We start from the raw sequence: 11,160 nt of genomic DNA, 5'->3' as shown, positions 1-11,160 counted from the left end.
AATCAAGTGACATTGAAGCTTAGAGGATCATTTGATGCAATGTTATGTGTTCGATCATCATTTGTTCTATGAATTAGCCTCTAGAAAACACCCTCATAGAAGTATTTGTTTAATTTGATTGTTCATTGCTAATGGATAAGATAAATATGATTGAGGCAGTGGAGTATACTCCCTTCGTTTTTTTTATTTGTTTGAAGTCAAACTACGCAAACTTTGACCAAGATTATATAAAAAAACATCAACATCTTACCCGAAAAAAGAACACCAGCATCTATAATACTAAAGTTGTATAACATGAATATTGTTTTTAATATATTTAATTGTATTGATTTCGTATTGTGAATGCTGCTATTTTTTGCTTGTAAAGTTGATCAAACTTTATAAAGATTGACTTTAGACATTTTATATGCAGATTAAAATGAAACTGAGGGAGTATTAAACTTTACAAAACTTTTTTCTTTTCTTTGTTGAAATGAAATTCACCTCCGCCTCTTCCGTAAAAAAAAATCTCCTCCTCCACTCCAATCCAATCGACACAGTCTGACTTCAAAACCCTAGCCTCGCCGGAATGAGCCGCCCCTCTCTGACGCCTGCACCCACATTGCACGGCGGTGTCCTCCTCCGCCTCCCTCCGCAACCCCCCTCCCTTCCGCGCATCTCTCGTGTGCACGTGCTGGCGCCGCATCCTCTCCGAACTCGACTTCCTCCGCCGCTTCCGCGAGCACCACCGCTGTAACAACCCACCACCGCTACTCGGCTTTTTCGTCCACGAATACGTTAAAGATGATCGATCCGCCAATCTTCAACCCCGCGATGGGCCAGCCGGATCGCATCCCGCCCACGTGCACACGCGCTTCTCTTCGCCATGGAGCTGCGGCGAGGACTGGAATTTTCTCGGCTGTCGCCATGGCCTCGCCCTCCTCATCTGCGTGGCGCTCCGTGAGGCCGTCGTGTGGGATCCCCTCACCGTCCACCAGCTCCGTGTTGCGTTTCCGCTGGGGATCAGTGAGGAAGGGAAGTTCGTCCAGAATGTCGCGATAATGTGCACCCAAGACGGGCATGTGCACGGCGACTGCCGCTTCACGATAGAATATGCAGAGGAAACGAATGAATCGACTTCTCACACTCCTGGCCCTCTTACGTATTCGTCCAAGGCAACTCAGACGTGCTGGGCGAGCTAGGGTTCCCAGTGACCAGCGAAGAAGCGCCATGGTCACTGTGCAACATGGAAACCATCTTCTCCAGATGCGGTGGGCAAGATAGGGTTCCATGCTGCAGTGGGCGAGCTGGATTATTATCCATTTTTAGTGATAAAAAATCACGACATAGGGTTCCCTGCCATGGCCATGACACCATGTTACCATGCCCTTCGACATGGGAGACACAACAATGAACTCAACTTGGGTTTTGTGCCGTTTCATCAACTTGATTGCATGAAACAGCTTCCCTCCAGACTAGGTAATGCGGCACCGCCGATAGCTGGCCTGTGACATGCTGATACAGGAAGCTGTACTTGATCACTCCAATGTCATTATGCTAAGCACTTCACAACAACATATTCAGCAATAAAATCACATTCAAAGCTAAAACCTAAACATTACTTTTGAAACAGAGAGAATACACAATCAAAGTGTAAAACCAGAAACATATACAGTCCTAATGGGACCAGTAACAAACATAACGAACTCAAAAGCAGAAAGAACATTTTTACTTGTCTCAAGGATCTGAAGAGAGTCGTTGACAGGAAAGGCAAAACATATGCTCCATAGCCCATACAGTTATACCCAGAATACCAATATGATACTAATACATTGTTCGAGTGGGAAGTTCTGGCACAACACTGAACAAAACAGGGATATCATCAGCTTAGAAGAGAGAGGTCCCCTTGCCCTTCTTGTCTCCACCGATCTCAAAGTGCTTGCACCTCTGTAGCAACGATGCAATCATAGAGTCAGACACTTGAATATAACATAATAATGTATTGCAAGGAGATTGGATGGCAGATTAAGTGAGATGTGTGGACCTTGATAGCGCGTTGCGAGTAATGCTTGCAGCTCTGGCACTGCAGCTTCAGCACAATCTTCTTTGTTGTCTTGGCCTGAAACAAACAGAATAATGAACATCCAGATGCAAAGAAGCAACAGATTGCTAGAGTTATACAGCAAAGAAGATGCACCCGCCACGGAAATCAGTGCCATACCTTCTTGTGGAAAACAGGCTTTGTCTGGCCACCATATCCTGACTGCTTGCGGTCGTAACGGCGCTTTCCCTGAGCAGAAAGACTGTCCTTGCCTTTCTTGTACTGCGTAACCTTGTGGAGGGTGTGCTTCTTGCACTCCTTGTTCTTGCAGTAGGTCTTCTTGGTCTTTGGAACGTTCACCTACAAATGGTTTTGGAATAAACAGCCAGGAATTTTACCACGTCAGATAAGCAAATAGAACTTCATTGCTGAAATCATACGAACATGTTTGCTGGTTTAATACGCCAAGAAGTAAGAATATCTTTGTTTCGAAGGAAATTTACAGTAACTTTCTAGGAATGCAAGTGTGAAAAGTTTATATTCCCGCAGGGGTGAGGATAATTCCAGGTGAATCAAAGAGGGTTTGAAAATAGAGAGCAGAATTTTCAACTTCCAGTCATACACATAATGAGATAACTAAGTCAAAGAGGCTTAAAACAATATAGTGAACTAGAAAGGCACCATGCTGGCCAAAAAGGAGAGTAACATTACAAACTTCAAAACAGAAGACATTGAGTTAACTCACAAAGATTATGACAGCCCAGACTCTAGGCTTATAACATTTCAACAACAGGTTCAAATTTTGCAATTATAAAAATGGAGTTTTCGATGCAGCAATTGTGTAGCCTATTCTAAAAGTACTCCACACAGCAGCGAGATTTGAACTTTGGCAGACCACCAAGCAGATTAAATTGCACTCATGCTCCTATGAGTCCAAAACAAACTAATCAAAACCTATGCCAGCACAAAATGTGTTGAAAGAATTCCAAGTGCAACTTCTCTTTTGGATAAAAAAGGGTAAAAGATCTTATTGGAGGCTCATATCAAGTGTAAGAAAACCTTCACCGCAGCAGGAAGCCCAACGGAGATGGCAATCCAAGCACGTGCCAACCTTGCCAAAGCAGCTGCAGCACGACGAGCAACACAGGGGCAGGGTTTTGAATGTGGAACACAAGATGCCAGGCCCAACGCGACCGTTCAATTCAGATCTCTCTTTCTCTCTCTCTCTATCACTGAAACAGATACACACACACACATCACAGCACAAGAACCGAACAGCCCCTCGTCAGGCGGCACCTCGTGTTCCACTTCCATCCCCAAACGGCAAGAGCTGCTCGTCGCAGTGCTGTAATGGGGGCAACCGCGAGATCTGCCGGTCTGTTAGGGCTTCCCAGAATCAAGCCGCTCAAGCCACTCTTTTGTAATCACAGCCCCCGACCAAGTACAAATGAACAAAGCCAAGCTAGACATCGCGTGAGCTACATAGCACGCACATAATGAAAAAAAACACAAGTTGATGATGCTTGAATAGTGAACAAGAAAGGTAGCCTGCTGGGCAAAAAGAAGAGTAACATTACAGAACATGCAGCGTTAACTCACAACGATTATGCCAGTCCAGGCTCCAGTGAGGGAGCCAGCATCTAGGTTGATGACATTCAAACTATAGGTTCAAATTTTGTGATTGCAGAAATGAGTTTTCAGTGCAGCAATTGTGTAGCGTATTCTAAAAGTACTCTACACAGCAGCAAGATTTGATTATTGGCATCTCACCGAGCAGGTTAAACCACACTCATGCTCCTTATGAGTCCAAAACAAACCAATCAAAACCTATGTGAGTACCATATGTGATGGAAGAATCCCAATTCAGCTGTTTATACTGAATAAAAAAGGTAAAAGACCTTGGAGGCTCATATCAAGTGTATGTTAAGAAACCTTCACCGCGGCAGGAAACCCAACAGAGACGGCGATCCAAGCGCGCGCCAACCCCTGCTAAAGCAGTTGCTGCACGACGAGCAGGACAAGCACGGGGTTTTGGATATGGAACACCAGCTGCCAAGCCCCACGCGACCGTTCAGTCCAGACATCTCCCTCTCTCTCCCTCTGTCTGAAACAGATACACGCACGCACACACAACACAAGAACCGAACAGCCGGTCATCAGGCGGCACCCCATGTTCCACTTCCATCCCCAACCGGCTAAGAGCTGCTCGTCGCGCTGCTGTAATGGGGGCACACAGCGAGATCTGCCGTTCCGCTAGGGTTTACCAGAATCAAGCCGCTCTAGCCACTCTTTTGTAATCACAGCCCCAGACCAAGTATGAATGAACAAAGCTAAGGTAGGCATGGCGCGAGCTACATAGTCATGAAAAAAAGTCAAACCGAAGATGCTTGAACAGTGAAAACTAGAAAGGTAACCTGCTGTAAAGGAAAGTAACATTACATGCTTCCAAACAGAACACGCCGAGTTAACTCAGAACGATTATGCCAGTCGAGACTCCAGGGAGGGAGCCAGCATCCAGATTGATCACATTTCAACAATATGTTTACTTTTGCGATTATAAAAATATTCTGTAGCCTATTTTAAATGCAGCAATTGCGTAGCCTATTTTAAAAGTACTCCACAGCAGCAAGATTTGATCTTTGGCATCTTACCAAGCAGGTCACACTGCACTCTCATGCTCCTTATGAGTCCAAAACAAACCAATCAAAACCTATGCGAGTACCAAATGTGAAGGAAGAATCCCAATTCAACAATTTATACTAAATAAAAAAATGTAAAAGACCTTCTTGGAGGCTCATATGCGAGTACCAAATGTGAAGGAAGAATCCCAATTCAACAATTTATACTAAATAAAAAAATGTAAAAGACCTTCTTGGAGGCTCATATCAAGTGTATTTTAAGAAACCTTCACCGCGGCAGGAAACCCAACGGAGACGGCGATCCAAGCGCGCGCCAACCCCTGCCAACGCACCAGCAGCACAACGAGCAGCACGAGCACGGGGTTTTGAATGTGGAACACCAGATGCCAAGCCCCACGCGACCGTTCAATCCAAACATCTCCCTCTCTCTCCCTCTGTCTGAAACAGACACACACACACACACAACACAAGAACCGAACAGCCGGTCGTCAGGCGGCACCTCGTGTTCCACCTCCATCCCCAACCGCCAAGAGCTGCTCGTCGCGCTGCTGTAATGGGGGCACGCGGCGAGATCTACCGTTCCGCTAGGGTTTCCCAGAATCAATCCGCTCGGGCCACTCTTTTGTAATCACAGCCCCCGACAAAGTACGAACGAACAAAGCTAATCTGAGGCATCGCGCAACAGCTGCGGTGGGTCTCAGGAAGGAGAGAGCAAGGTAGCCATCAGGGGATTTCGGTGGTGGGAGATGAGGGCGTTACCATGGTCGCCGCCTGGAAGCTCTCCTCCGCGCGTCTGCTTCTTCTCCTGCGGCGTGGGCGGCGGTGAGGAAAGGGGGAAGGGGGAGAATGGCGGCGCTTGGGTGAAATATTAGCGAAGCGAAACCCTAGGGACGGCAGGTGTAGCTTCGGGAATATGGGCTTGCGGGCTTGGGGCTTTGGGCTTCTTGCTCCGTGTAAGCCTGGTAAGCAATGCACGGGTATTTGGTTGGGGTTACATGTCCAAAAGTGAAATAAAAAAAATTGGCGGGCTCCTTCGAGGGGTGCCGCCCAGCCCAATGAGGGCTCGTTTGGTAGCCATGGATCCTCCTGGGATCCTCGTCGTTTCCCCGGACGTGATTCCCACGCGTAACCGTCGCCCCGGTTTTTGCGGCGACGCATTTGGCGACAGCGGGGAAGAGGATTTTTTGGCCCAATCCCGTCGAAATCCCCGGGCCGCTCACCCCCACCTCCCGACATCGGAATAATTCTCCCCGTATAAAACTCGATCTCTCCGTCTCGGGACTACTTCTCGTCTTCTCCCCCCGTGGCTCTACCTCCCTCCGACGGCGCCCTGACGTCTCCATCTCCCTCCAGCTATCACCTATACAACAAATTTTCATGGCCACCTCGTCTCCATGGCTCGAGCAACCAAGCCCGCACCTGGTACCTCTCCTCGCAGCCTCCTTTCTCTCCTTTCCATCCTAACCATAGCCCCTTGGGGAGAAAGTACGACCACACTTCCCAGTCCCCATCTTTAGATCTGTTGATTGCAGAGGCACTTTGTTACCAAATGGCAACAGAAATATCCCCGGTGGTGAGAGAGGGGATCCCACCTATCCAGGGAAATCTCCCCATCTGGGGTTTGCTGCCCTGGGTTTGCTCCCCTTGTAACCAAACGAGGCCTGAGTGTACTATGCCGGAACTGTCGCGGGGCGGGCAACGCCGCGACGGTCAGTGAACTTCGCACTCTCGCGAAGAATTTTGCCCCTTCCCTCCTGTGTATTGTTGAGACACAAATAGATGGAGCGAGGGTCGAATCTTTAGCTGGTACTTTAGGTTTTGATAAAGCTTATGCAGTTGATAGTCAAGGTAGAAGTGGTGGAATAGGGCTTTTTTGGAATGATGAAATAAATGTTGAAATCTTGGGTTACTCTTGTTATCATTTTGATGTTTCTGTGGAGGAGCATGGGCAAGAATTATGGCGCCTGACATGTGTTTATGGAGAGGCCCAAACCCATCTAAGACACCAAACTTGGACGGTTTTGAAGAATATTAGCACTTTGAGCTCCCTTCCTTGGTTGTGTATTGGCGATTTCAACGAAGTTTTACGTCCGAATGAACATGTGGGGATAGGTCAGCGGAGCAACGCACAAATTCAGGCCTTAGAGAGGCGACATATGTTTGCATGTTGATGGACATCGGCTACAAGGGCAGGTCTTGGACCTTTGAGAAGAAAGTGAAAGGTGGCTCTTATACCAGATGCAGGCTTGACAGGGCACTAGCTAACCCGCAATGGATGACACACTTTCCTCTAGCGTCGCTTGAACACCATGATGCGGCCACATCGGACCACAACCCGATTTTTCTTAATATGGGGCGAGCTCAAGAGGGTGCAAAAAACCGGTCCTTCCGGTATGAGTCTATGTGGGAGAGGCATGAAGGCTTTGGAGATGTTGTGAACGATGAATGGTTTGCTGTTGGGCCGTGCGGAAGTGTGCCGGAGCTGCGGGATAAACTTGCAGGAGTCTCTAGAGGTCTGACTAACTGGAGTAAACAGGCTTTCGGAAGCGTTCGCCGAGAGATCAAAGGTCTCAAGAAGAGGATAGAGGAGTTGAGAGGCGACCCGCTACGCACAGGCCCATCGCATGTTGAGTTGAAGATTAACGAGAGGTTGGCCGAGCTCTACCATCGTGAGGAACTTATGTGGAGGCAGCGTGCATGCATGGAATGGTTGTCATCTAGAGATAAAACACAAAAAAAATTCACCTATGGGCTAGTCTACGCAGGAAGAAAAATATGATTAAAGCTCTTGAAAACTCATTAGGTGTGATGGTGGATAATCAGAAAGAGCTAAGGGATATGATAAATGCCTTCTACCAAGATCTATATACATCTGAGGGTGTACAGGGCCTATACGAGGTCCTTTCATGTTCCGTGTAAAGTTACAGCCGCCATGAACGAAGTGTTATGTGATCCCTACTCCAAGGAGGAGGTCAAAACGCTTTGTTTCAAATGTTTCCCACTAAAGCGCCAGGGCCGGATGGGTTCCCGGCCCAGTTTTATCAGCGGCACTGGGAAGTGTGCGGGGATGATGTGACCAACATTGTGCTCAGGATTGTAAGGGGGGAGGAGAGTCCAGAATGCATAAACGACACTGTCCTTGTCCTCATACCAAAGGTTACTAACCCTACTTTACTTTCACAGTTCAGGCCTATCAGCTTATGCAATGTCCTCTACAAGATAGCTTCGAAGGTGATAGCAAACAGACTAAAACAAATACTTCCAGACATTATCTCTAGGGAGCAATCAACTTTTGTCCCCGGAAGGTTGATAACGAATAATATTATCTGTGCCTATGAATGTCTAAATTTCATGAAGCGAAACAAGTCAAAGAACAATAGTTTCTGTGCACTTAAGTTGGATATGATGAAAGCCTATGACAGGTTGGAGTGGGACTATCTTAGGGCCATCATGAGCAAGTTGGGTTTTGCCCAGGCATGGATTGATACAGTTATGGCTATGGTCTCATCGGTTTCTTTTTCAGTGCTCTTTAATGGTGAGAAGCTTGAAAATTTTAATCCATCTAGAGGGATCTGGCAGGGAGATCCTATCTCCCCTTACCTTTTCTTGATTGCAGCAGAGGGCCTTTCATGCCTCCTGAAATCCAGTTCTCGGTCATCATTGTTGGAAGGTTATAAGGTGGCTTCCTCGGCTCCGCCGGTGAATCACCTCTTATTCGCTGATGACAGCCTGTTGCTTTTCAAGGCTAGTGTGGAGGGTGCAGAAGAGGTTTCAAACCTACTGGACGAGTACTGTAGGGCATCGGGGCAGAAAATTAACAACGCAAAATCGTCTATTTTCTTCATCAGAGGGTGTCCACAGGTTGTGAGAGAAGGGGTGAAAACCAGATTACTAGTGCAGAATGAATCGCTCAGTGATCGATATCTCGAGATGCCGACTGAGGTTGGTCATTCAAAAAATGGGACTTTCAAGTACCTAAGGGATAGAGTATGGGAGAAGGTGAAAGGCTGGATGGACAAACTTTTGTCTGCTGCCGGAAAGGAGATTCTAATAAAGTCGGTAGCTCAGGCTATCCCTGTTTTTTCGATGTCATGCTTCAGGCACCCTTATGTGGAAGTGTTTCAACCATCATACGCTAGTTCTGGTGGTGAAGCAAGAGAGGGAGAAGGAAACCCGCTTGGGTTGCATGGGATGTAATGACCATACCAAAGCATATGGGAGGCCTTGGATTCAGGGATCTGGAGCTTTTTAATCTTGCCCTCTTGGCAAGACAATCATGGAGGCTTTTGACGGAACCAGACTCTCTAAGTGGCTGCATTCTGAAGGCAGCGTATTTCCCGAACTGTTCACTTCTAGATGCTGAATTGGGAAACCACCCATCACAAATATGGAGAGCCATTTTGGATGGGAGGGACATTATGGTGCAAGGAATTGTAAGGAGGATAGGAGATGGTGAAACAACTAGCATCTGGGACTATAACTGGATCCCGCGAGCGAGCTACAAGAGACCAATCACTTCATTAGTACAGAACCCTCCACAAAGGGTTTCTGAGTTGATTGAGCAGTCCACGGCGACATGGAAGGAGGAAGTTGTCCGATCGGTATTTACACCTATTGACACTGAAGCAATCCTCAAAATACCAATTTTCACACGAAGGATCGAAGACTTTTAGGCTTGGTACGAGGAGCAGCGAGGTTTCTTCTCAGTAGGATCGGCATATCGGATGTTAGTCCGGACAAAGTACAATAGAGAGGGCTGGCTGGAAGGACGTGAGAGTTCGTCGCATGTGGAGGCAGAAAGCGAAGGTTGGAAATCATTATGGCGAGTTCAAGTTCCTTCAAAAATCCGCGTATTCGTGTGGCGTCTAGCGAGACATTCCATACCCTCTGGTGATGTACTGCAGCGCCGGAATATGGCCATGACTTCTTCATGTAATCTTTGTGGAGCTCATGATACATGGAGACACGCTTTATTAAATTGTCCGGTGTCTCGAAGCACCTGGGCATTATCGTCTGAGGACATCCTATATCAAATGAGCATCCACCATGAAGAGAACGCAAAGGAATGGATCTTTGCAATGAACAAAGCCTTATCATCAGTGGAATTTGTGATGTTGGTTGTGACGTTATGGGCCATCTGGAGCGCACGAAGAAAGGCCATGTACGAGGATATCTTCAAAAGCCCCCACGCTATTCATGGGCATATAACTGCTTACTTGGCGGAAATACAGGCTCTATCAAATAAAGCTGCAGATGGGAGAAGGATGCAGCAGCAGCAGCGACGTATGGGGTGGATTGCACCTCCAGATGATTTGGCTAAACTGAATGTTGACGCTGCTGTCATCAAGGGTCGAGGAGGAGCGGTCGGAGCAGTGTGACGGAGTAAACAAGGTGTCTTTCTTGGAGCCTCGGCGATAGTGTTTAATAACATCGATGATCCGGCAACACTGAAGGCTCTGGCTGTTCGAGAGGGACTGGATTTGGCAGAAGATTTGAATCTAAATCAAATACAGCTCGCTTCGGACTATGAAGGAGTGGTACGAGATGTCAGGTGTGGAACTGCTGCTGATTTTGGAGCGATCATCAAGGAAATACAATTAAATTCAATGTCTTTCATTTCCTGTAATATAGTCTATGAAAGTAGGAGCTCAAATATTGAGGCTCACAATCTAGCGAAGCACGCATTAAGGTTAGGGCTTGGCCGTCATGTTTGGTTGGGCCAACCCGGTGGTATTCATTTCATCCCTGTAAAACATTATGGTGGTTTGAATAAAGTTTCGCGAGATTGTCTAAAAAAATGAAATAAAAAAATTTAGATGGTCCATGAGAAATACTGCTGTTTCTAAAAAAATGCCATCTTTTTTTTTGCGGGGTTAAAGGGATTTCATTGCTCAAACTGGAGGAAGCTCCTCCAAACAAAGTTGGGGTACATTAGCAGGGCCAGATTTTAGCCAAACTGCCGCCCTAGCTTCTACACGACCAAAAGTCGCCAACCTATGACTGACAGTATTGTGACACCTACTAATATGAGCAATGGAACAATCCCTATCACCAAGAAGCGACTTCACTTCATTTATCATCATCGCATGCAGCGACCTATCCTCCACTGGTGCCCAAATCGAGTCCACGGCAACCAGACAATCCATCTCGACATACACAGGAAGTGGCGACCATTGCATAACAAAGTTTAAACCCTCCAAGCAGGCTGCAGAGGCGTACTGATCGTTATCATCAGTGGTAGAGAGCCCCCGCGTCGCCCCCGCTCGGGCGGGATCTCGATCCCTAACCGCCGGGGGTCCCCTCCTCCTCCCTTCCTCCTCTCCCTCCGCCGCTGCCGAAGGACGCCGCTGGCGATGGCCCGGGGCTGACGGCGGTGGCGGGGGTCCTCCCTCTTCCCTGCGCCGTGGGGGTGGTGCGGCGCCCCGCGGCATGGGTGGCGCGGCCGATCTGGCATGGCGGCGCGGCGGGCCGGCCTTCCAACGGCGGCGCGGCGGTTGCCTC

General features: G+C 47.7%; 1 protein-coding gene across 1 annotated transcript; it reads right to left on the bottom strand.

The window, feature by feature from the left end:
* Window positions 1-1,686: 1,686 nt before the first annotated feature.
* Window positions 1,687-5,649, bottom strand: LOC123104543 (60S ribosomal protein L36a). Its single transcript, XM_044526412.1, has 4 exons — window positions 5,419-5,649; window positions 2,201-2,380; window positions 2,024-2,098; window positions 1,687-1,926 (listed from the first exon to the last, which is right to left on the bottom strand). Exons 1-4 carry the CDS (start codon window positions 5,419-5,421, stop codon window positions 1,867-1,869), a joined length of 318 nt encoding a protein of 105 aa, XP_044382347.1. The 5' UTR covers window positions 5,422-5,649; the 3' UTR covers window positions 1,687-1,866.
* Between the last annotated feature and the right edge of the window lie 5,511 nt (window positions 5,650-11,160).

Source organism: Triticum aestivum, chromosome 5A (genome assembly GCF_018294505.1).
Source record: "Triticum aestivum cultivar Chinese Spring chromosome 5A, IWGSC CS RefSeq v2.1, whole genome shotgun sequence".
Lineage (NCBI taxonomy): Eukaryota > Viridiplantae > Streptophyta > Magnoliopsida > Poales > Poaceae > Triticum > Triticum aestivum.
This window is presented reverse-complemented; position numbering and strand designations above follow the sequence as displayed.

Excerpts from the sequence above, each read along its gene's own strand:
- LOC123104543 (XM_044526412.1), bottom strand. Across the intron at positions 2,099-2,200 it reads AGCCTGTTTTCCACAAGAAG|GCCAAGACAACAAAGAAGAT; the intron begins GTATGGCACTGA and ends TGTTTGTTTCAG. Across the intron at positions 1,927-2,023 it reads ACTCGCAACGCGCTATCAAG|AGGTGCAAGCACTTTGAGAT; the intron begins GTCCACACATCT and ends TCGTTGCTACAG.